The sequence below is a fragment of the Oreochromis aureus genome, linkage group 14 (genome assembly GCF_013358895.1).
Source record: "Oreochromis aureus strain Israel breed Guangdong linkage group 14, ZZ_aureus, whole genome shotgun sequence".
NCBI classification, from domain to species: Eukaryota; Metazoa; Chordata; class Actinopteri; order Cichliformes; family Cichlidae; genus Oreochromis; species Oreochromis aureus.
The window spans coordinates 34,618,034-34,644,194 of NC_052955.1; the positions used below are offsets into that span (position 1 = coordinate 34,618,034).

The 26,161-nt window shown below is 41.5% G+C and overlaps 1 protein-coding gene and 1 non-coding gene across 11 annotated transcripts in view; both read left to right on the top strand.

Moving 5' to 3' along the window:
* Positions 1-16,390, top strand: part of LOC116316828 (eukaryotic translation initiation factor 4 gamma 1) — a 36,664-nt gene extending 20,274 nt beyond the window's left edge. For 7 of the 10 annotated variants that reach the window (XM_031735468.2, XM_031735471.2, XM_039622800.1 and 4 more), the window contains 23 exons: positions 578-670; positions 1,124-1,214; positions 2,195-3,196; positions 3,332-3,420; positions 3,656-3,848; positions 3,971-4,104; positions 4,222-4,845; positions 6,884-7,030; positions 7,159-7,395; positions 7,512-7,616; positions 9,286-9,612; positions 9,711-9,822; positions 9,926-10,040; positions 10,151-10,392; positions 11,691-11,818; positions 12,017-12,189; positions 12,479-12,604; positions 12,710-12,791; positions 12,949-13,047; positions 13,641-13,775; positions 13,959-14,040; positions 14,479-14,619; positions 14,791-16,390. In XM_031735468.2, coding sequence (XP_031591328.1) covers positions 578-670; positions 1,124-1,214; positions 2,195-3,196; positions 3,332-3,420; positions 3,656-3,848; positions 3,971-4,104; positions 4,222-4,845; positions 6,884-7,030; positions 7,159-7,395; positions 7,512-7,616; positions 9,286-9,612; positions 9,711-9,822; positions 9,926-10,040; positions 10,151-10,392; positions 11,691-11,818; positions 12,017-12,189; positions 12,479-12,604; positions 12,710-12,791; positions 12,949-13,047; positions 13,641-13,775; positions 13,959-14,040; positions 14,479-14,619; positions 14,791-14,972 — 4,659 coding nt within the window. In that variant the 3' untranslated portion in view covers positions 14,973-16,390. The remainder of the gene's footprint in view (positions 1-577; positions 671-1,123; positions 1,215-2,194; positions 3,197-3,331; positions 3,421-3,655; positions 3,849-3,970; positions 4,105-4,221; positions 4,846-6,883; positions 7,031-7,158; positions 7,396-7,511; positions 7,617-9,285; positions 9,613-9,710; positions 9,823-9,925; positions 10,041-10,150; positions 10,393-11,690; positions 11,819-12,016; positions 12,190-12,478; positions 12,605-12,709; positions 12,792-12,948; positions 13,048-13,640; positions 13,776-13,958; positions 14,041-14,478; positions 14,620-14,790) is intronic. The other 3 variants (XM_031735472.2, XM_031735475.2, XM_031735470.2) reach the window with 2 other exon arrangements.
* LOC116316841 lies at positions 6,739-6,805 on the top strand. The gene has a single exon (XR_004199195.1). It is a non-coding gene; the product is annotated as a small nucleolar RNA SNORD66 (small nucleolar RNA).
* Positions 16,391-26,161: the final 9,771 nt, after the last annotated feature.

The following is a 26,161-nucleotide window of genomic DNA, read 5'->3' on the forward strand; positions in this document are numbered from 1 at the left end:
CTGAATTCATTGTTACTTTGTGTGATTGAGAAAACACGTGTTTGTAACGTATAAGAAGAGTGCAGTGTGTACACAGGAATGCATTCTGTTGTCAGATCTGATTATGTTTTGCCTTTACGTGAGCAGGCTTTTTGCAACAACAACGGCTTAAAGCAGCAGTGGAATTTTGTTTCGCTGTTTGGCTTCAAGTTGGCTTAATTTAATTCACGCTCAGTCAGACAGCTTTTCTGGTGACTCAGAGGCTGAAGCACATTCAGTTGGGCAGCAGAGGAATTTGCATGGTGGTTAGAGTTTGGATTTTGTGTGCCTCAGTGTTCAGGCTGTGAAGAAGCTTTCATTCAATGAGGCAAGCTAGTGAGTAAGAGCAAAAGGGAGGGCTGTGAAAGAAGACGAATGTAGGCACTTCACCACGGGAAGCAGTTTTTTTTTTTTTTTGTTTTTTTTCCCCCCTGCCTTTATTCTTCATTCGAAGTTAGTTTCAACTAAAGCTTTGTCTGTGTTATTTACCTGCTGTCCCTTACCCTCACCTTTTGTTCTATTTACTTACACCAGCTCATCTGCTTTCTTTCCTCCACAGATCAGAATAAGAGACCCAAACCAAGGAGGTCGAGACATCACAGAAGAGATTATGTCAGGGGGCCGTAGTGGCTCCACCCCAACCCCACCACAGGTGAGCCACAGTGCCACATTCTTAACTAACAGTACTCAGGAGAGCGGCCATACAAGCACACTGTTCGCTTTTACGTTTTATAATTTTCCAAACTCAAACACTTAAAAGTGACATTACCTGACAACTACTGTTTTCTGAGGTCCATTTTAAAATATAGAAAAAATACTTTCTGCTTTATTTAGTTTAAGATTAAATAAAACAGAAAGGACTACAATTGACTCACATGCTCTGTCCACATGTTACTACTTGGAAAGAATGCTGCAGATTGCCATTTCCGATACACTACAATCTGTCAAAATCAAACTGACTGGCACTTTGACACGTGCCTTGTAAAACAAGCTGGGATTTTAGCCTGTTTTTTCTTTTTCTTTTCCCCCCAATTGCCAAATGGGGGGAAAAAAGTGACCTCAATTGTAAGCTCACCTTTTAGTTTGCGTGTATGTCTCCCAACAGACAGCCATACCTGGATCAGAAAGTACGTCATTGACCCAGGCCAACGGTGAGAGTGTCTCAGCTGCTACTATACCAGCACTGGTTAGACCAGGTGAGTGGCACATGCATAGTCTTGAACACAGTTGAATGCACAGTTGATACATATTTTACTTACTAGAATTTTAGTACTGCAATTTTTATAATGGTTATTTATATGCATCCTGCTTAGCCTTTTGTACTTTGCAAAACCATTCTTTACTTTGAATAGGTCTTAAATTCAACTATAAAATGAAATGATTCCAGTTTATGTTTTCCAGTTAATATGATTACTTAATTGTTAAGATTGACTTCTGCCGGTAAACAGCAATAGCTGTTAAAGAAGCGAGGAGAAAGGGAAGGTAGAGCCTGTGCTATGTATGACTTAATGTTTCATTACTTTGGATATCTTATTAAAGTAACTGGGGACCAAACTTGATTCATGAAAAAAGCCATCTATGTGGATATAAAGGCGTGTTAAGTCACAGCCTGTGGGAATAAGCAGTTCTTAGTTGAAACACATTGGCTTTTTACTGTTCAGTTGTTTATCCATGATTTTAGTCTGTGTGAGCAGCTATATCGCGGAGCCCTGTGGTGAACAAGAAGGTGAATCTTGAGCAGTCAGCATGGCATTTTTTATTTTGTCTTTTCTTTAAAACAGAGCTTAGTTTTTGTTTTTTTTTTTTTCCCACTTAAAGTTAAGTAGGGTTATCCGCATTGAAGTGCACGCAACTGCTATCAAGCACCACTCGATGAGTGATGTCCTAGTAAATCCATGCTGCTTGGTCCCATTCTCTCTGTTGGATTAAAACAGAGTTAAAATGAGTTGTTAACATCACTGAGTGGCTCGCCCAAGTGTAGGGAAACAGAGAAGGTGGGGGGTTGAATGAGGTATAGATATATAACATAAAAAGCTTTATTGTCCCCACATAACAGACCAGTGGCTGTGGGTGAATATCTTGTTTTCAGAAACGATGTATTCAGTGTTAATTGTAAAAACATGAATGTAGACCGTATAACTGTCATATTTTTTTTTTTCTGACTTTGACCCTCCAGATGACAGAAGGAAACCTACGCCTCCACCTGTGGCAAAGACCCCTGAACTTTTCAAAGGCGACTCCATCCCTACAGAGGCTAACACCTCTGATACGAACACTAAGACTCCTTTACCCGCTCCTCTGTCAGAAGCTGAGAACACACCTATTAACACTAATTCTGCACTTGCATCGAGCCCTACTGTTCCAGATGTGATGGATGCTCCTCCGACTCACAGGGACCCTACACCCCCTCCCCAGTCAGCACCTGAGATACCTGCCTACCCTGCACCCCTTCCTGATCCTGTCCCCACCTCTGCTGCACTGAACAAAGTTGACAATGTTGCCACAGAGGTGAAAGAGGAGGTGGCAAAGGAAGAGGAGAATAAAGCAGAAGAGAATGTAATGTCTGTAGACACACCCCAAACTCCTCCTTCCTCCACTAATGGTGTGGCAGAGTTGGAGCCTGAAAGGTTGTCGGTCACGTTACCACCAAGTCACCTAGAGGACCCTCTGGAGTCTCCAATTGCACAGCCTGAGGAGCTCCGCCTACCCAACGGGCTGCCGCTCCCAGCCCCTCAAGACCCCGAAGCGCCTGCCGTCAGCACAGCTGAACGTGACGACAGCCCCATAGCTGAACCAGATATCAGTCAGCAGCCGATAATACAGACATCTGCAACCGTCGCTCAGGCAGCACTATATGTAGAAGCCATACCTCCACCTGCTGAACATTCAACCCCTGCGCCCGCTGCTCAAGAAGCGGAACCCCCTCAGGCAGCACCTGCTCAGCCTGAGGTTCCAGAAACAGATCCTGCAGCGACCCTGGATGTTAAGGAAGACACTCCAGTGCACCAGTCTAGCACTAAGGAAGAGACTTCTTCTCCTACAGAGACAGTTTCAAAAGCTGACAATACCCCAGAAAAGGTGCCCACTCCTCCCCCTCCTACAGCAGAGGAGAGGGAAGACACTCCTCCTCCTCCCCCACAGACAGTCACCCCTGCCCCTGTAGAAACTACTATGCAAGGTCAGTCACTTCCCCAACTTTATTTTAGTCATTTGTTTCTGCTTTCTACAAACTGAGAATCGAGTCATCCTCAGGTTTTCTGTCAGATGCGGTATTTTTAAGCTCCTCTGAGCCTGCCTGTCTTTCTTTCTCTAGCTGCTGTGTCTGTGCCAAAGAAAAAAAGAAAGATGAAGGATCTAAACAAAAAGGAGGCAGTAGGAGACCTCCTGGATGCCTTTAAGGAGGTATGTGATCAATGATGTATTTGTTCATTCATTCTCATACTTTTCTTACCTGTTGTAACTAATCTGCAAATACTCCATATGCACTGAAGCTGAAAAGAAACTAGTTTAAGTCATCAACCCTTTCCAGCCACATAGGATGAACTGTAGTTGCTGACTTTTACTGTAATGTCTTAATTAATCTCATAAATATGAGCTTGACCCGTTTCTAAATTCCAAACTGATTTTTCTGACTAAGCAGCAAAAAGTGGTTCCACCAGAGCCTGAGCCAGTACCAGCACCAGAGCCCCAGCCCCCTGCCACTGCTCCCCCTGCCCAAGAGGAGGCAGACTTAACCTGGGAGGACAAGGAGGACAAGCTGGATGCTGAGAACATTCAGCCGGATCCTCCCAAGCCGGCTGCCACTGACAAGAAGTATCAGTACAAAGAGGGTGGGTGTCTGAAACTTGACAGAATTTAAGAATTTATTCATTGAATGGACTACCTTCCTCTTCTCATATGTTGTGAAATGTCTTTTAACAAGAACACATCTTCTGTTTTCTGTTTGCTTCAGAACAATGGAAGCCAATCAACCCAGAAGAGAAGAAGAAATATGACCGTGAGTTTCTTCTGGGATTCCAGTTCATCTCAGCCAGTATGAACAAGCCTGAGGGTCTACCAGCCATCAGTGATGTTGTGCTGGACAAGGTGCATAGATTTACCCTAAAAACAAGTCTAAGTGAAATAAGACCCAAAAAAAGATGTCTACATCACGTAGTAGTGGAAATTGTAAATAAGTTCCCTTCCTGCTTTCTGTCTTTTCAGGCTAATAAGACACCTCTGCGACAACTTGACCCCAGTCGCCTACCAGGAATGAACTGCGGTCCTGACTTCACGCCCTCCTTTGCCAACCTTGGCAGGCCCAGCATGGGAGGAGGAAGCAGAGGACCAGTGAGTTCAAATTCTCTTTGTGTAACCCAGCACTTTCCAATTGAATCATTACTTAAATTAAATCACGTTTTGATGTTTCCCTTACAGTCTCCAGGTATGGGCATGGGGATTGTCGGACCACGTCGCTCTCAACAAATGCAGAGGAAAGAACTGAGGAAAATCATCAGCAGCATGCCACTTAGTGATGAGGTGCAGCTGAACAAAGCAGAGAAGGCGTGGAAGCCTTCAGTGAAGAAAAGCAGTCGCAGCCGTGGGGCAGAGGAGGTAAACGAGAGTGAACCAGAGCAGATCAAGACCCAGGAGCTGTTTAAACGGGTGCGCAGCATCCTCAACAAACTGACCCCCCAAAAGTTTCAGCAGCTCATGAAACAAGTAACAGAACTGACCATTGACACGGAAGAGCGGTTGAAAGGAGTCATAGACCTCACCTTTGAAAAGGCCATCTCTGAACCAGACTTCTCTGTGGCCTATGCCAACATGTGCCGCTGCCTTATGGGGGTAAGTGATGTCTCACCCTACATATATGCTTGAATATTTACACTGGAAGTGTTGTTGTTTAGATGTTTAAGTTATGCAGCAGAGTAGGGGTGGGCGGTATAAGGGTATATGGTAGACAGTAATAGCGAAGAGACGAAGCACGTTTTGGAATATCAGGAAAGCGAAAAACTGCGCCCTCCACAACCGCCCAGTCAGTCAAGTGGAAAGAAAAAAAGGTGTCCCTTCACACCAGCAGACTGATCTTTTCCAAAGGCACATTTTGCACTTTTTTTAACAACTTAGAATTTAGTGTTTTACTGATATTTTACTTGTATTTTTAATTCAAAATTTTTTGCCCATTTATCTTCATTTTTAAAAAAAACGTGTGCACAATAAATGTTCTTAAAATGGCATTCTATACTGTTCAGTCATTTTGATACACACACACAGAAGAAATATAGGGCAATATATATCGTTACTGCACATGCTTCAAATTATACTGCAATATGGATTTTAGGCCATATCGCCAAGCCCTACAGCACAGTATAGAAAATCAGTGCTAGATTTGTCAGTCTGTCAAGTCTGTATCATATTGTTGTGTGATTGATGGATAAACAGTAAATGAAGAGAAAGTAATGCATGCTTTACCAAACACGGAGTACAAAATCACTTTTAAGCTTGTTCACACACAGCTACGAGTGATTAACATGACACTGCAGAGCAAGAAGTCTGTAGATATTAGCTAAGCATTTAAAATGGTATCAGCTGACTGCAGGTTTCTCCCAACCTTAACGAACCATACATTTACATAATGACTGAAACTAGCACCACTGAGTAACAAAAGGCCTCGAAGTCAGTTTCATGATCATTAATATGTAAATTATCAAGGTTAATGGCCATAAGTACCATTCGCAGAGAGTTGGGGAGTGGCTGCAATGTAGTGAAGCATTTTGGGGTCCTTTGCGATTCTTGTCTTGAAAGGTGCTATTTAAATAAAATTTTACCTACTTACTTGCAATCACAGCATAGTAACATAGTGAAAAATGTACTCTTACAGGGTCATTATGCTCACTCGGCGCTACCTGCTGTGCCTAGTTTGACATCACATCCTTTGTCGTACGCCACAATCTTGCCAGCACTTTGGCTGGTCATGCACCTCTCGATTTTTGTAATTTGGTACGGTGTGCCACAACTGCATCTGTACAGTGTACGGTCGGTTTTTGCCACCATTTTAATGATTTTCCAGCACAGGAGCTCAGACATTCACAAATACACCAAGGGAGACCTTGGAACTGTTTGAAAACTTGAGGCTTTGTTGAAAAAACTTGGCAGAATAACCCTCAGCAACGTCTTTGGTTCTGGTTTTGACTTTTCTCCTCTAATATCAGCACTTATGCCAGTTTTGTCTGGGTGATGACACCTATCATTCAAGAGAATACTGCAGCAGCATCCTGTGCCTTATTGAAATAAATAGAAGTGACTGTGAGACAATGTTTAGGCAGTGAGCGAAGCGACCATTGCTGTGGGTGTATTGAGGGTATTGTCAATAATAAAAATAAAAACTGTGGTTTGTTGGGCAACAATTCTTTTTAATGAACTTTTGAAGTGAGATAGCTCTGTACTATATATTTTTTATATGTACATATGTGTGTTTGTGTGTGTATCTATGTGTGTTTGTGTCTGTGTGCATGTATATATGTTTTTTGTTGTTGTTGTTTTGTTTTGTTTTGTTTTGTTTTTTAAATAACATTGTTTGATCTTAAATGTAGTTGTTGAGGCAATGCAGGAAGCCCGAACTCCACCGCAAAAGTGACATCATGGTTTGTAATAGATTGACACCGGGATTGGCAGATGCAACAATGCTTTTGCAGTGGTGTCAATCCTAGTACTGCTAGTTTACACATGTCTTTGAGTCACCAGTGATGAACTTAAATTAGTGCCACATGTCTGGGCCACTGATCTAAGTGATGGGATTGAGGAGCCACTGCAACACTGAGCTTGCAACCGGTTTTCTTTTGCCCTTTACTTAACATATGTTTTCTGTCTCTGCTTTTTTCAGCTTAGAGTCGAAATTCCAGATAAACCAGGAGCCACTGTGAATTTTCGCAAGCTGCTGCTAAATCGATGCCAGAAGGAGTTTGAGAAGGATAAGGACGATGATGAGATTTTCGAGAAGAAGCAGAAAGAGCTGGAAGCTGCATCCGGGGTATGTATGCTGCATTGTGAAGTATAATTTGCACATAGGAAGTCAATAGTTAAACATCTGAAAGGTTTTAGAGATCCATCTAACTGTACTTGTTTTTAAATGCCTTTTTCTGTGTGTTTGTTTCCCAGGAGGAGGAGAAGCAGCGGCTCATTGAGGAGTTAGAAGAGGCTAAGGACAAGGCCAGGAGGAGGTCTCTAGGCAATATCAAGTTCATCGGTGAGCTGTTCAAGCTGAAAATGCTCACAGAGGTCATCATGCATGACTGCATTGTCAAGCTGCTCAAAAACCATGACGAGGAATCTCTGGAGTGCCTGTGCAGACTATTGTCCACCATTGGCAAGGACCTTGACTTTGAGAAGGCCAAGGTACAAAACACACACATGTTGGAATCACATGACCGAGATGCATGCAACCCAAGATTCTGTAATTTTGACTGATAAACGCACAATGCACTTAACCTAACCATTGTGTCCCACTTCAGCCTCGTATGGACCAATACTTTAATCAGATGGAGAAAATAATAAAGGAGAGGAAGACCACCTCCAGGATCCGTTTCATGTTGCAGGATGTGCTGGACCTTCGACGGGTAAATAACAAAGTCACATATGGACTCAATGAGCTGTTTTGCATATATAATTTGGAGCTTAAGCCTTTTCCCCAGCCAAATCTCTCTGGTTGCAGATTCGTTGTTTAAAAAAATGCTTATTTATAAATTTTATGATTTGAGTAGACCAAAAAAAAGATCTAGCTTTTTAAGCCTGACCCACTATGCAACACTTGAGATTTTACAGGCACTTTTATTAAATCAGACAAAATGATAGAAAATGAGATTTTATATATCATATTTAAATCTGTTGGGTTCCCAATTAGGAGCTGCTGCATGCTTCAGGAAACTAACAGTTCAGAATGGTTATTTTGAACTGTTTCCACTCAGTTGTGGGAAGTCTGTTGCATGTGGTTGTGATCAGAAAGAAAACTAAAATCATTCAAATCAGTATTGGTTTATGTGTGCACTCTTATACAGAACATTACAGTAGCTTTACATACTGTCAGACTCTCTTTGTGATGAGGAAATTAAGATTTTACACTCCACCAGAGACTGACAAAAGCAGTAACTTTATCTGGGGAAACCCTTAGTGCTGTCTTGATTGCCTGGTTACTTTGTTATTGTGTGTTGTTGTTTTGTTTGGTTCTTGTTAGCAAACATTTATTAAAACACAAAATTGGCAGCAATTTCTCTTCAACTTTAAAGAAACCACTTTTTTTTTTTTTAACATTCTCGGCGCTCACTTGTGCTGTCACACAAGGACTTTAGACATTAACTTCATAGTAGGTAGTTTGTGTGTATGTGTGTCTGTGTGTTGAGGACTATGTTTTCACTAAGGTGATTATATTTCTGTGAGTTTTTGCAGTCATGTTAATGCGATGAGTTTTACACATAACTCATGCATTATTGTTGCATATGGTCTGTGACCCTGCATGGTGCTGTCCATAGCCCAGAGACACCCACACTGGTCCTTCAGCTCTGGCCAGTGGGAGGCTCATACACGGGCTAAGAAAACAAGTCTTCCTCAGCTCATTAATGCAGGGCAGCTCCTAAACACAGAGCTACTCTGTGCCATTGGCTGAGACAACAAACAGCAGTATGTTCATTCATCTTCTCTCAATTGAAGTAACAGGATTTGAGTGATCCTATGCTGTGTCATCATGTGTGCCTCATAATTTTCCTGTCACCCCTTCCCCCCCCAATTCATCTCTTTTATGTGCAACTTTCTGAAGCCAGTTAAGTCTGGTGGTATTGAAGCTTCTTTCTTTTGAAGGAATGTTGCAGTCCTTTAGTTAGGCTTCCAGTCCCTCCCACAAAGTCCTACAAAACCTGCTGTTTTCAGTGTTTTTCAAGCTGGAATCTGCTGCTCTGTGTCAGCGTAGTTTAATTGAAGCACATACTGCATGTTTTATTCCTTTCAAGACAAAAACAGAAATGCGACTGGAATGATTATCTCACTCTCTCTCGCTCTCTTGTTCTATGAACACTGCAGTTATAAAGGTCACTGATTTAGAGACACTCATCAAAATGACAAGGGTACATAAGCTCTGCTTTGTGTTCATTCATACAAGACAGAGTTGGCGACATGGGCAGAAAAAGAACACATTTTCAAATTCATCCTCATTTTTTAAATTTTCTTTTTTTGTGTGTGTGTTTGTTGTTGTTTCCCCCCCATCATTCTCACAATTCTGTCTTGTACATGTTCCAGAATAACTGGGTGCCCCGGCGAGGCGATCAGGGTCCCAAGACCATCGACCAGATCCACAAAGAGGCTGAGCTGGAGGAACACAGGGAGCAGATGAAGGTACAGCAAGCCCTCATCTCTAAGAAGGAATCCAGTGGAGGCTCAGGAGGCAGGATGGGTGGAGGCCGTCGGGGCCCTCACTCTCCAGGTCGTCGAGGCCCTCATTCTCCAGGCCGTAGGGGACCCCACTCCCCAGGGCGTGGTGCCTCTCCCCAGGATGACGGCTGGAACACAGTGCCCATCTCTAAAAACAGACCTATTGACACCTCTCGCCTTAGCAAAATCACTAAGGTAAGAGAAGGCGGGGGTTTCTTCTCACGCACAATGTGAACACATTTTGACAATCAATTAAAAATATCTAACTTCTAATGACTGCTTTTTCTTCTCAGACTCCTGTTCTTGACTTCAACAATCAGCTGCTCGCCCCAGGAGGTAAAGGCACGTGGGGCAGCTGGGGAAAGGGCAGCAGCGGTGGCACAAGTGCCAAGCCTGCAGATTCTGGTAGGTTTTTTCCGCAAATGTGTTTATACATCAAACAATTGTCTATTTGTGTGAATCAGAACTGAAGTGTAATTTTATCTCATGTGCCTGTTTTAATCCCCAGGCTCAGAGACTGGTAGCCGACCAGCCACCAGCACCCTCAACAGGTTCTCAGCCCTGCAGCAGCCTTCGTCTTCCTCAGGCTCTTCAATAGACACAGATAAGAGAATTCCTCAGAGGTGAGCAACGGGACACAATTCTCATTACCAGCTCAAACTTTTCATACTGTGAGTGTGTAGAGATGTATTTTACAATTGTACCTCTGAGACTTCTTGTTTGAACTCTACAGAAACAGCTTGAGTCGAGAACGAAGTGATCGTTTTGATCGCTCAGATCGTGGCAGCGACCGCTTCGAGCGACGAGACGACCGTGATCGAAACCAGCTCCAGGTCACTAAACGCAGTTTCAGTCGGGAGAAGGAGGAGCGGAGTCGGGACAGAGAGCAGCGTGGCCCTGCTGATCCAGTCCGCCGTGTGGCGAGCATGACGGACGACCGAGACAGCAGAGAACGGGCCAGAAGCAGAGAGAATGGTAGGCTGCCCGAGATAACTTTAGCATACAATATTAAATATTTAAAACTTGAATTAAAAAAACAATACTATATAAAGAAATCAGACAGCAGGAGACCAGACTTGAAAAAATAGTCCTTTTTTAGATACATGGAATCATCACACCAGTATAAACTTGGAAAATTCTTTCTGCAAAAGTTAGGGGTCCATGCCCCTAGATTAACATTTTTTTATGAATGAAAAAATGACATCCATGATGTAGTTAGTGTTTCTAGAGGTGGTGGTTGCAGGACATGTACAGAGTACTCATAGCTCTGGCTGTGAGCACAGTGGCCCTCACTTACTAATATGTGCGTGTCAACATTCTTATTTATGAGATGGGACAATTTTGCTCTTACTGCCATGCATATGTTAGTGAAGCAGACTCATTCTAAATTAACCAGATTGTGTTCACTGCCTGCACTCTGCATGCTGCCCCCCTCCTATTTGAAATTTACAAAAGCAAAAAACACTTGCACCACTGAGGCAAAAAAAGGAGGAGATGGTCAGACTGGAGAAAAAAAGGGTTGGGTCCAAGGAGGAAGCCAGCAAGTGTTTCCATGGGAGTGATAACAGTCTGAAAAGATGAAGTTTTTCCAATATTGTTTCTTCTGAGAAACTCGCTATGGATCAAGTTTTTAAAAAAGTTTGTAATCAAAGTTCATTTGTTTAAAAAAATGATTAAAAACATGAAAAAAAAAAATTGCTGCAAGGGCACGGGGGGGGGATCCAGATTTTCCAGCATCTGTGGGAGAGTGCCAGTAAATTAAACTGTAATTAATGGCATCCAGCTTGCTTGATGTCATTTATTATGAAATATGAGATCAGTTAAAAAAGGCCTGTTTCAGACAGAGGATCAGATAGATGGTGATGATTTTTCATTTTGAAATCATACAGAGCTGCAAACTAAGAATAAAAATATGGATTTTAAAAGTAGCATAATAACTTCTGCAGCTCTTTTTGTCATCAGTGCAATTTTCCACAATTTAATAAGAACACGATTCTCTGAAAGCTTCAAATATTTTTTTTTTTTTTTGTTACGGAGAAAAATTAACTACACCCCAAACATAAAAATGTTGGCAGGACTGCTGTGCTCCTCATTATTTAGCTGGACTGACTTAAGTTTGAAGATTTACAAGAAGATAAGTGTAGGAACAACGTTTCTGTTCGTCCTTGGAGTTTTTTTTCCCTCATGTAGCTTAAAATCTGAATTGTTGAATTAGTGTTTTGTGTTTTATTCTTTTTCTTTCTTTCTTTCTTTCTTTTTTGTTCTGTGAACAGCAAAGAGGGAGACAGCTGCCACCACTCCACCTCCCCAGACCCCCACCAAGCCTGCCTTGACCGAGGAGGAGTTGGAAAAGAAGTCCACAGCCATTATTGAGGAGTACCTCCATATCAACGACATGAAGGTACACACTGATGCTGCTTTTTAAACGATGCAACTCTAATAGTCTTCTTATTCACAGTGAGAGTTTCAGTGTATTTCCATCATCTAAAGTCCACAGTGTTGACACCTGAACATCTATTTATTCCACTTAAAGCCATGAGAGGATAAAAGAGGAGCTTATGATTTACTGCTGTCTTTCTGTCCTTGTCTGTCCCCACAGGAGGCTCTGCAGTGTGTGCAGGAGATGAATAGCACTCAGCTGCTGTTTGTGTTTGTACGAAACGGGCTGGAGTCAACACTGGAGCGCAGCACGATCGCCAGGGAGCACATGGGCCTGCTGCTACACCAGCTCATTAAGACCGGCATCCTACCAAAGGAGCAGTACTACAAAGGGTGAGTACAGAACCCCCAGGGAGGTGCTGGGTTAACCAGTAAAGTTTGGACCAGCAAGACTCCACATTACCAGCGGCCCGCAGGGAAACGTCAGGCTTGTGAATATTTTTCAGCATTTGGTGAAATCTTAAAACCCCCTGTTTGGCCAGAAAGCAGTGAGTTTCCATATATTGATACCAGCATGGTGCGATGCTGCTAATTCCATCTGCTGAGTCAAGTTGGGCTTTTTCTTGCATTTCTTAACCCTTGAATAATCTTTGATGTCCGTGTACTGTGCTTCTTTTTTCAGGCTTAAGGAAATCCTGGAGGTGGCGGAAGACATGGCGATAGACATCCCCCACATCTGGCTCTACCTGGCAGAGCTGCTCACTCCCATGCTTCATGAGGGAGGCATCCCCATGGGAGAACTTTGCAGGTTTGTTATAGTACTTGCCAAGTCTCTCAACACTTTACATGAGGAATAAATGGGATATTTCTATTTGTTGATGGTTAATTTATCGGTTGCCTGATGTGTCTTCAGGGATGTCTCAAAGCCTTTGATCCCTCTGGACAAAGCTGGAGTCCTGCTGGTTCACATCCTCACTTTACTCTGCAAAGAAATGGTAAGAGCTGATCATTATTATGTCATATTGTGGTTTTGAAAAGCTAGCATATATACCTAAACTTTTGTCCCAGAAAAAATAAGATTGAGATCTTGTGGCAGTCATAAATATGATTGCGTTTTCCATCAGTCTACAAATATCTCTTTCCTCCCATCAGAGCCATAAAAAGGCAGGTACAATGTGGAGGGAGGCTGGCCTGCGGTGGAAGGACTTCCTCCCCGAGGACGTAGACGTCAACAAGTTTGTGACAGAAAAGGTGAGGGTTCACTCACTGCCTTCATCATTAACAGCCTGCTGTCTGTGGTTATAATCGATGTAATTCATCACTGCGAAGGAAAAAGCAAGAATCTAAAGCTCAGGTCCTAACCGAGGAGTCTGAATATGACTTTGTGTTCACATAGTTAAAGAAAACTTCCACTGGCTTATCATGCTCCAATTCTTTTAAACTCTTCTGAATTTGGGTTACTTAATTCAGTTTTTTTTGACCGTATTAAGGATATCAGCGTTGTACATCATACAGATCCAAGTAAGAAAAAAAGGGTCTTACCATTGTAATGACAGATGCTGAAGAAATGGAGAAAAAAGACCATTTTAAATGACCAGAGGTGAAAAGTAATGACTTATCAAATGTTAGGTATCATCATTGTTTATGTGATCTTAAAATACCACACATGGATCTTAAATGAGTTCCATTAATAATAGTAGTAAAATAGTCTAATCCTCCAGTCCAATATGAAGTGTTACAACATTTAATGTAATGCAGAATAAAAGGAAGAATTATTCTCGTAGCATGTGATGTGACAAACGTTGTGAAAAATGACCATGATGTCCCTCTCCCACTCTCTGTAGAATGTGGAGTTTACACTGGGCGATGAGTCGGAGAAGGGCAAAAAGAAGGAGCTCAGCGCTGCAGATCTAACCAGACAGCTGGACAGACTGATCCAGGACAAGGCTGACAACCAGAGGATCTTTGACTGGATTGAGGTTGGTTTCAGATCCACTCATGTGGGTTCTGACTTTTAGAACCTGAAAATGTGTCATCGTTAGTGTCTTAACAAAGCAACTTTCGTAACCGCAGCACTAACAGAGCTGATTGAGACAACTCGTCGTCTTTTGGGTGGTGTTTTCCAGTTTTGTGCACACGTAAATAAATGTGATTCTTTGTAGGCCAACCTGGATGAACAGCAGACCTCCTCCAACATGTTTGTCAGAGCGCTGATGACCTGCATCTGCCAGTCAGCAATTATTTGTGAGTCATTCTGCACTCTTCGCATTAAACACTATTAACACTAGACTAAGTAGACTAGTAGACTTCCTGGTCCACTTCAGTTCTGATGGGCTTTAAGTTCTCTTACCATATTACTGAACTTTGGGACCTTTTACTGCTGAAATCAGTTAAATCATGTGTTACTTAAAGTGAGCTTTTAGTTCCCTCACAGCTGACAGGACTTATGACTGACAGGATTTATGTTTAACATTTGGTAGAAGTCTCATCTGCTGGGAAAAAAAAACTTGATCTTTTTATTTCATTCCCCTTTTTTAAAAATGTTCTGTTAATTGTCAGTATGTGTGGCTTTAGTTGTACTTTTAGGAATGAAAGGGCCGCTACTCAGTGTGTAAAAATAATCCATGTCAGAGGATGTAGTCCGAGTGAAATGTGAACATTCTTGAAATTTTTCCCCCGCAGGTGAGATTCCCTACAAGGTTGACAGCGAGCAGATCAAACTGAGGGCGAAGCTCCTGCAGAAATACCTAAAGGACGAACAGAAGGAGCTACAGGCTCTGTATGCTCTGCAAGCCCTCATGTTGCAGATGGAGCAGCCTGCCAGTAAGTAGCTCATTCAGGCTCAGGTTGTCCTTTGTCAATGCTTTGAAATTCAGATTTCTGCTTCTCTTCATGCTACAACTTTAAAGATTAAGATAGTGATCGGCATCATTTCCTCATTCCTCACCATTTTCCTCATTTCCTCATCATTTCCTTTCTCCCCTCCCTCATCAGATCTGCTGCGAATGTTCTTCGACACACTCTACGATGAAGACGTGATCAAAGAGGAGGCCTTCTACAAGTGGGAGTCCAGCAAAGACCCCGCCGAACAGCAGGGGAAGGGCGTGGCCTTGAAGTCCGTCACTGCCTTCTTCACGTGGCTCCGCGAAGCCGAGGATGAATCCGATAACAGCTAGGGGCTGCTCGGAGAATCGATGGGAGTTCTGGGCAAACCCATGGGGAGAGCGAATGTTCTGTGGATGATTCACAAGAGGCTGAATCAGCAAAAGCCTTCTGCATAAACAGAAAAAAATAAAAATAAAAAAAAAAACTTCTTCAACTGGGAGAGATTGTATTATGGATCGAACATTCGATCGTTTTTTTTTTTTTTCTTGTTTGTTTTCAGTTTCTTGTTTTTCTTCTGTGCAACCGAATGTCTTTTTTTGAAACAAACACAGGATTAACTAAAGAGAAAAATAGATTTGAGAGAGAGAGAATGCTGAGAAGAGTTGAAAGCTGTAGGAGATGCTCTGATGCTGTTTCCTTCAGTATTTTTATTTTTTGGGTTGTTTTCAGAAAGCTTTTTCTCGCCACGGCAAAACTACTCAAGACATTTTGCTTAAAGACAGAAAATATAACAGAAGACTTTAAAAGGCTGTTCACATCTATATTTTTGATGAATTCACCCTTTATCATGTGGACATGACAGATTTCATGCTACATGTCCGCCGTTTGGATCTACATGACGTGCTCATGTAGAGCTTTTTGTTTCCCTTTTCCCAGTGTTGGATGATTAAGGGTGGTTTGATTTTTTTTTTTTTTTTTTTTGTAAGAAAAATTGAAAACTACAAAGAAAAGAGCCGTCTAAGAGACATTTCAGTCATGAGTGAATGCAACGGTTGTGGACTTCCTGAGGACATTGTCACTGAGGAGAGGGGCAATGAACATTGACCATTTTGCTGCTGGCAGGGGTGGCAGCGATGCTACCCTTCAAAACCCCAGCCCAACTCAATCCCACCACCCCCACCCTCTATTGTGTCTGTTTCACTTGTTTCCTGCGCTTCAAAAACAAACTGTGGACTGAGAGAGGGAGAGCAAGAGCGAGGGATCATGGTTTCACCCTCGTTCAAAGCCTTTTCGTGTTTTTGTTTTGTTTTTTAAAGAAAAAGTATCATTATTGAAACTTGAAAAAGTATACAGACAAAAATCCACTTTAATGACAAAGGACTTTTAAGAAAAGTTTAACAGTACGAATCCTAAGGCCTTTCTTTGCTTCCATGAGTGGAAATGCATTTCAGGAGAGTTCTGTAAATATACGATGAATAGTTTTCTTTTAAAGAAATTATGCTAATGTAACCCCTATTTCCCCTGCTCCTCTGAAACAATGTGGCAGTTTTTTTCCCCCCCTGTATTTATATTTTTCTCTCCTCAGCTGGCAGAAGGTGCTTGTGATATCCAACCCCAGTCATTGATTACAGTTTAATTGAAAAATTGTAAATACTTTTCTGCTTTACTTTATTAAAAAAGATATTTAATTAAAGAAAATTATTGCCTCTTTTCACATCCAGAACTGGAAGAGATAATAAAGATGGTTGCAAATAAAAAGGAAAATGCAGATACTTGTGGTTTTGTGACCAGAGGCGGCAGCAAGGCCGGTGCTGTTTTACCACTTTGATCCTGATGATTTGAAAATCAAATATAGTGGTTGATGTTTGATTTTTTTTTTTTTTTTTTTTTTTTTCAGACATGCAAAACAGATTTCCCTAACAATATATTAGGTTGTGGGTTGTGTTTTTTTGTTTTTGTTTGTTTGTTTGTTTGGTGTTTTTTTTGGGGGGGGGGGGGGTTGTGTTTTTTTAAATGAGTATCTTTCAGGTTAAAAAATAAATCAGAGGGGCTTTATTATAGACGCTTAACTCCTGAATTTGAGCTTCATCATGAGACACGAGTCATGATTCAGAAACATGAGAAAAGTAAAACCTTTAGAATGAATACGTTTTTAGCCTGGGGAAGTGGTGGCATGGCCAGTGCTGCTTTCCCACTTTGATCCTGTGATTGGAACATTCCTCGGTGACTGCAGATTTGTTGACTGAATGTGAATCACCCAAAAGGTGACTCTGGTGGCCTTTTGGGTGCACTGAACTTGTTATCATTGTTCAAGAAGTCAGTTTGAGGTTTGTGACATGACATATTATCCTGCTTGAGGCAGCCATCGTCCCGCTCTTCTGCATACCTTGGTTGCATCCATCCGTCCATTTTCTTCTGCCTATTTGATTCTGGACTGCTGGAGCCTATCTCAGCTGTTAAAGGACGAGAGGCAGGGTACAGCCTGGACAAGTCGGCCGTCTGCCACAGGGCTAACACATAATAGCCCTTCACACATAACCAGTTAACCTAATCACACAAACTGCATGTCTCTGGACTGTGGGAGGAAGCCAAAGAACCCACGCAGAAACGGGAAGACCCTGGCCAGGTGGTAGATTCAAACCCAGGACACTCTTGCTGTGATACTAACCAGTGTTATTTGAGTTACTGGACAATCCCAGCAGATCACCAGTTTCTGAAATACGCAGACCATCCTGTCTGGGACCAACAACTCTAGTTCAAAGTCACTTAAATCACCTTCCTTTCTTATTCTGGTGCTTGGTTTGAATTTCAACAAGTTGACTTTAACATGTTTACATGACAATAAGTCATGTGATTGGCTGATTAGATATTTGCATTAAGGAGCAGTTGAAGAGGTGTACTCTTCAACTGCCAAAAAGTGGCTATAGAATTCAAGTTAAACCTGATTTTTATTTATTTCCCTATACACAAAAAGCCTGAAGATTCCAGCACAAATCTCACAGAGCAAACGAAAACATCTGCTTGAAGTTGGCAGTGGTGGACTCAGGTCTTTCCAAAAAAAAAAAAAAAATCACAGTAGAAATATCACTTCATTAATGTCTCCAACAGCAAATCACTTTGACTACTTCAGTTCAGACAGGTGAGCTGTTATCTGTTTTCTCCACTGTAATGACAGTTGATCCACTGACTGACCTTCAGTGTATGACTCCATTCCAATAAAATTTAAGAATGTGGCATCTCTAGTAATTAAAGTATCCAAATGAGGCAGTTATGTTACGATACATCAAAACCATGAGAAACCGTCATTTCTAAATGGCCCGTGTCTGACAGGCGGTCTCACTTTAGCAGACATGTAATCCATGTCTGAGAAGAGCTTTACTTTCACAGTGCAGTGAAACAGCTCAAGTCATTTTTTTCTTCTTTTTTTTTTGTCATTGCTTTGTCTTTTTTTTCTCCTCCCTATGTTTTACATTGTTTAATTATTAAGCAGCAGCTGCAGACGTGGCCTGACCCACTAACTGATGGAGCTCATATCAACCTTAAACATGACCTGGAGGTAATCATTTAACAGCTAGCCTCTAAACTCCGGGGATACCTGCTGACATGTATCAGGGGACAGATGCCATGTTAGACATTGGTAACTCAGAGACAGAGTGTCACATGCAGTCTGCAGCTCAGTCCAAGAAATGCTGCTGTGGTCAGCAGGAGAAGTTATGTAACTAGAGGCCAGGAGCACAGGTTACAAAAACACAGATGAGACATCTGTTCTGTGATTCCAGTGCGGGGCTTCACACTGAACTGAAAAGAGCTGGACTTCTTGGGGATCTCCAGAAAGTAGGGCTGGGCTGGATTAATTCACCAAGAAACAGGGATGATTGTGTCAAGCCAATTTTCCAATAGTCTGCTGCACACTAACACATTAAGTATAGAAGCAGTACAGTATTTCTGAATTAGAATTTGAAATAATCAACAGGAAACTCCAGGTCTAACAAATCAAGACAAAAAGCAGGTCCTCTGGTGGCCAATAGAGGCTGAAATAAGCAGAAATAAGCATGTTTCCAACCTGGTACAAAAATGTTATTATCATTATTGTTTTAAAATTAGGGCCATGGTTGCTGATCAACATGGTTAACCACTACCCGCTAATTGCTGCTAATTAGAATAAAACTGAACCTCTGTTGGTGCCTATTGGAGCATTATTGGAAATATTTGAAAAATACTGCTGCTTTCTACTGCCTAGTCGTTTACTTCAGTGTTTATTTATATAGCAAAAAACCTTACACATTACAAAGTGCTTCACAATTTCAGTTAAAGCCACACAAAAAGGTACGTATACATGTTCCACCTTATTCCTACATACACACAAATAGATGTAAACTATGGCCCGAAATAATGGGGGAAAGATTAAAAGAAAGCTAAACCATGAAAAGAGTTTTCAGAAGTTGGTTAAAACAAATGACAGATTCAGACGACCTGACAGGCAGAGGAAGGATGTTTCAAAGTTCAGGCCCTACCACCTCTAAGGTGCGATCGCCTCTGGTTTTAAAATCAGAACATGGAACGATTAAAAGATCTTGACCAGATGATCTGAGCAGTGGCTCTGCAATATAAGCCACGTACGTATATGTTAGTATTAGGATTTTAAAGTGGACTCTGAATTTCAATGAGATCTGGTGAAAGGAAGTAGGAACAGTTGTTGTTTGTGAGCGTCAGCCTTTCTGCTGTGTTCTGCACCAATCAGAGACAGGCTATGGAGGACTGAGAGAGGCATGTGAAAAGTGAGCTACAATATGTATGTGTCTGTAGTTGTGTCCCAAAACATAGGCCGCATCCTTCGGAGGACCCGGCCTTCGCGGTCTACGTGGGCCGGGTCCTTCGAAGACCGAGAAGGCCGGAAGTGCGAGGCTGTGAAATGGGACGGTCTAGCCTTCAGATTTGCATCACCGCTGTCTCGGTGGAGTTTAATAAACTCAGCCGTCTGCTCCTTGCTATCTAAAATATAACAGGACACTGGCGTAAATTCTCGACCGTCTCACACTTCTGTTGATGTTTATTCAGCTGTGTGAAAATCCAGGAGGGACCCACCCAATGGATTAATAAAGTTTTATTTAATCTAATCTAATAACTTTGATCTCAGCCAAGCCGATTTACTCTGGAACAAATAACACACCGAAATAAGTCAAACAATTACATTTGTAAGTTATCCGAGTGAATTAAATATCATGTTTAACCTGAGTAGCGAAAGACAGCGGGGTCTGAAAACGATGAAGCCGAGAGTACTCTGCTCTCGCCGGCTTGAGTGACCATTGAACCCCCCAGCTAGCTATCGAGGGTGGGTAACAGACGTCTCCGAAAACGTCGGAGCACTGCAAATATGCGATGTCTTGATAAACCAAGCAGATATTTGAAGTTTACACGGCTACTTTCTCGCCTGAAAATATGTTAAAAGTTTATTTTGTGACCCAGAAAGATTAATAAGTAAAACTTAGTAGCGGCCGCCATTGTTGGACACTGGAATTGGCTGGGCCGCGCTATGAATTCTGGAATATGGTGGGCCACGAAGGACACACCCAACCCATCCTTCAAATTCAGGGAAATGAAGGACACATTTGTCGGCCGCATTTGAAGGAGTCGACGAATTGGGACAGCCTTCGTCGCCTGGCTGTAACGAAATCGGCCTTCAAATGCAGCCTCCGAAGGATGCAGCCTACGTTTTGGGACACAGCTTGTGTGTTGCACTGACTTGCCTACCATGCATGTTACCATTAGTACTTCATGCTCTCATGCAAATATGGTTACTTTTAGCTCCACAAAACCAAAACGGGAGTGGCCAAAATGCAGAGGCCATAAACCACTGGGTGGTGTCAGGGTGGCTGTTTCCATCTTTTATATACAGTCTGTGGTATTACCTCAAACTGCAGTTGCAGTCTTTTATAGGAAGTAGATGTGATATGTAGAATATATAGATCTGTGCAAACATTAAAAATTCATCGTTTTTATGTTTTCTTTCTATTCTTAAAGGTGGACATACCAAACATCTGCAGGTAGAAATATTCACATTTGTTCAAATCCTATTTCTATCAGCTAAGTATCATCACTAGCTAGATATTTCTTACAGAAGCTGACCCAACATCACATGATGGGGTGTCGAGATGAGCCTAACTTATTTTATTCACTTGTCTGATGGGCGTCATTAATAATAATAATTTAAAAAAAAAAATCTTTTTTTTTTTTATCACTGATTGCAACAGCAATCAGTGATAAAACTTACAGCAAGGAAAAGTTATTCAATATCTCACATTCAGAGTACATGTTCACTTTGGATCTGTGTTCTGGTGTCCCCTCTCGGTCCAAATATACACAGATCAGGTTAGTTATTCCGATAAAGAGGAGGAAAAACAACCCCTGTTTTGTTTGCAAGAATCTGCTCTCTGCCTTTTTCATCATGTAATCCACAAGCTGTGACTGTTCCTATGATATCCTGTGTGGTTTTTTTTTGTTTTTTTTGGCGGGTTGGGGGGGGGGGCATATCATACTGTGAGAAAGCTGCCAGTTCAGTCTGTAACATTAATATGAGCTGCAGAGTGGAGTGAAGCCTTCTTTCCCCACCTCCCACCATCAGCCTGAAATAGAACGGTATGGTTGTGCTGGACAGCTCCTAAATGCAACTCGGGCCAACAGAGCGTACAGGCAGAAACTCTGCCTGTACAAATAAATAAGCAGTGCTGTTCCCACATTCTTCCCCCTTTTTTATATTCATTTATATTCTTTTAAGTCAGTGTGGTCTCTGTTCAGCAGCGCTTCACACAATGGACCTACAGCAGCACCTTTTGTAGGCTGTAAGTCGACCTGTGTGTAACCACGGTAAGGCCTTCATTTTAAACCTGTATCATCTTATAACACGTGTTAGGAGAGCCGCCGTCTCCCTGCTGACACCACACTGCCTCACGTAGGGAAGAGGGGGTCGTACCGCCTTATCTCCAGCCTCAGCTGCATGATCGGGCTCAGCTGGAACCGGTTTTCACATGACATTTCCACCACTGTTACACCATCATTCCTCACCATGTAATCCTTCCAAAGCATGTTTGTTCTGGGTACTGTGACTAGATAAAGTTGGACCAGAGGGAAAACCCTTAGACAGCATTACAAGGTGTTTTTTCCACGGTGGGTCAGTGTGTTTGAGGGTGCTGCTGACTGGATAGGACACACAGGCTTGAGTCAGTCATGTGAACCAGAGCTGTCTGCAGTGGAGACTTCCAAACACACATCAAAGTCAGGGGAAACGTGAGTGGTGAGGCTTTGTATGGAGACGAGATCTTAGTCTGACATTCACTTGAGATTTTATATCTGAGTGATGCTGTATCTTAAATCCATCTGCTGTATATTTTCCTGTTTATCTGCAAATGGATTATATATGAAGGTTTACAGGACACACTGTTGAGTGTTTGAAATATCACTAAGATTTTATCTTTCTTTGTGATGGAGGCAGGTAAACCCTGAAAAATATGGTTTTGGGGATATGAAGATAAACTGTATGTGGAAGCAGGAGTCTAATAAGCAGATCTAAAGTGCTGATTTTCAAGTAAACACCTGCAAGAAAGTGACATTAAAAATGATTTTTTTTATGTAAAGGGATTTTGTTACTTTTTTCTGTCTGCCCTTTTAATATCTACACTGAAACACAGCATTTGAATGCACAGGGAACACATTCGGATTTTTCCATGGCCTCATCCTGCTTTGAAGTTTCATTTCAGATACTTTGCCATATATAGAAATCATGAGGAAGATTTTAAATTGTCTTTTGAATGTTTGGACAAGTAAATATTAAGATAAATATGTAAAAAACAACAAAAAAACAAAAACAAAGTTAGTTGGAAAAGTACACTTAATCCATGATAATTAGAATCAGAGGTTCCAGGGACTGCTAATTAGAACCTCGCTATTCAAATATCCACCACAGTAAAGTGTGTGGTGTCATCATACAAAGATGTAAAGAGCTCCTTCAGGCCTTTTGTTTGGTGGGGGTGGTGGGGGGTGTAGCAAGAATTTTAAACTTAAAAAAATTTTACTAATTGCAGTGGAATAATTCACTCGATTGCACACCACCGTCACCATAGACGGCAGATTTCCAGCAGCTTTGTTCAGCACAGCCTGGCCTGACAAATTCAGCCCAAGAGCAGAAATCTCTGTGACCCCGAAACCCAGGCCCAGATGACTCTTGCTGCTGTTGCTGTCAGAGCAGACACATCAACAATACGTGCCAGGAAAGTTCTGCAAAACTTAAGCATATGGGGAAAACCAGGCCTTTACAGATAATGCCCTTTAATCAAAGGATTAAGATCTGTGTGGCTCAGACACAAGATGGCATTTCAGGAGAGGAACCTGGTCTGGGTCACAGCACAGGATATTAAAAATGGCTTGAGAGCTAAGGTCTAACCTGATGTGGACCTTGTAAAAGGATAATGATCCTAAACACTTTCATCAGAGAACAAATCCACCAGTGATTGGCTGAAAAAGTAAAAGTAGAGCGGTACAGCCTTGCCAAAGCCAGATTTGGAATGTCATTGGAATTTATGGAAATTTGAAGTCAGAAATATCACAGCTGAAGGAATTTTGCCTAGAAAAGTGAAAATCAGAGAGGGTTAATAACAACATCAAATGCCTTTCATAAATCTTGCTAAATGGGGCCGTACTAGATTCTCATGCTTTTTGTACAACATACAATATTATATCTCATACTCTTCTTGAATAAACGACTATAATAATTTTTTCTTTTACTTGTCAAAATATGGAATAAATAAATTAAAATCTTGCAAGTCTGAGGAGCAACTTGCATTAAAGTTCAGTAAAAGTCAGTAATGCATACACTAGAGGGCGCCATTACACTGTGTATATTCCCCACATTCACTATATTGCGTGACCATGCCAGGTTTTGCAAATCTCTCACACGCTACAATTATCTCCAAGCAGGAGATAACAAACAAACACGCGTTTTAAAAATATAATAGAGAGTAAACATTACTGTTGGATCGGTGACATCTATACATTACAAAATAAAGTTCTTTGAGATGAAAATCAGCAAAAACTGACCTTGTTTATATTATGTGTAATAACAGTGGCACATTGAAACATCCTATTCTTAATCCATAGGGTTTAATATGATATTGGTACATCCTTTGCAGCTATAACAGCTTCTGGAAAGACTTTCCACATGCTTTAGGAATGTGGGGATTTTTGACAGTTCTTCCAGAGGATGCTGATGTTGGATGAGAACGCCTAGCTCACAGTGGCCGCTCTAATTCACCCCAAAGTTGTTCTATCGGGAGATCAGGTCTCTATGCAGGCCAGTCAAGTTCGTACACACCAAACTGGCTCATCCATGTCTTTATGGATGACACACACACCTGAATGATGCCCACACTCGCTGATGATTAATTAATGAAGTACATTTGACTAGTTTTTTTTTTGCCCCCCCAATATTTTGAGTATTACATTGAGTGTTATTAGTGTAGCTACATTAAAGTGGTGTGAACTCTGCAGCCAAATAACAATCGCTTATGTAGAAGTCATCCAAAATGTTGAACCATTCTTTTCATGTATTAATAATCATTTTCTGCCTGTAACTTTTCACGCTGCATTCATTTTGTTCCACTTATTTTGTTGCTAAATATTTTTTGAGTCTAGCATTATCCTACAAATTGCTGCCATGACCCGTTTTTCCCCCACAGGTACCATTGGAGTTTAACTCAAACACATACACAACAGTAAACTAATGAGCTGACATCATATCGTCATGAATCATAGCTCCACAGCAGATGGTGGGTGTGTACAACAGCCTGCTGTCCTGCTCACCGCAGAGACCCACAGCAGTGAGGACGCAGTGTGGTCGCATTTCTCCACCACCGTCAGCGACAACATGTCAACGTCTTGGACTCACCACACAGCGCACCACATCAACTTATTCAGCTGTCACACTTTGCTTCATCCAACCAGCAAAAACTGACAGCACCTCTGTGCGAAAAGCAGAGGTTGGCCAAGGTCATAATATTGTTTTAATAATGTTTTTTAAAAAGTTACAAATATGAATTTCAGGAGTGTACGTAGATGATATGAAAAAAAAGAAGAAGAACAAAATGTGGAACACAAGCATTAAACTGCCCTGAAGGCTGCCAGTGAGTGAAATGAATTAAGCTACAATTAATCCTACCATGCCATATAAATGACCACTTCGAAGCCCCTTAAACCTGCATTCTGTTTAATGGCCAGCAGGAGTCAACGGCTGTGGTTATTGAGAGAGTCCAGGTTGTATTTAACTTTTGAATAGCTGAAAATGGCCATTGGCTTCCTGGCTCTGTGACACCAGTAAACACTTTCCTGCTGACTTTTTGCGTTCAGTCATTAGTTTCAACTAATAAACATTACAACATGGAGGTCTCCAAAAGTTGAATCTGTTCATCTGGACGTAGCGTTTTGTGGGAGAAACGTTTCGTCACTCATCCAAGTGACTTCTTCAGTCTCAGCTGACTGCAGGTTTCCCCAAACCTTATAAACAGTACATTTGCATAATGACTGAAACCAGCCCACTGAAGGAACAATGGGCTGTGAGGTCAGTTATGCAAATGTACTGTTTATAAGGTTTGGGGAAACCTGCAGTCAGCTGAGACTGAAGAAGTCACTTGGATGAGTGACGAAACGTTTCTCCCACAAAACGCTACGTCCAGATGAACAGATTCAACTTTTGGAGATTTACTTTCCTGGATGATTGAGAATGCATCAAGACAAACATGGAGGTCATTTTGTACATTATGGTCATTTTTAGAATCTGGGAGGAGAAACAGCCACAGTCTCAATCGCTGGGAGTACATCACCCTCTCAAAGTTCAGGTATTATTCAACTGTTTTTACATGCATAGAAAACTACATTGAAGTGTGTTTATTTGGCTAAAAGGGAAACGGTGAAGATGAGAGAGAAAATGTTTTATGTAGCATTTAAAATGATTTAAGTTGCAAAATTTGATTTTATGAAATGTTTGTATCCTGATGTCATCACTGTTAATATAATAGACTGATATTAGCATTAGTTAGATTTTCTGTGTTTCAGGTGGAAACAGTTTTATGACCTGGTAATAACGTTTTGCTACCACAGTGTTGTTTATTTAGACCACTTAGGCCTTAACTGCACAGGCATTTTGGTAATTGTAGCTTTTTAAAAAAAATGCATTTTGGCTTTTTGTCGAAGCATAAACAGCATTTTAGGTCAGAGCTTTTAAAAAACCTTCCTCCAGGATAAAGATTTTCATTTTCTGCATTTACATGTCAAAGTCACATGTGTGGTCAAAGGAGAGCCACTGTATTATTGTTTATAGGTTTCTGATTGGGTAACATTCCTACAGGGTGTAAAGTTCAGGTTAGTTCATGCCTATTGTTCTGGCATGGACTGACATCTTTTTTAAACATTTTTTTTGTGTGTGTTTTCATGTGGACTGGGATATTTTTCAAAATGAAAGTATAAAATCCCCATTAAAAACATCACAGTTCAT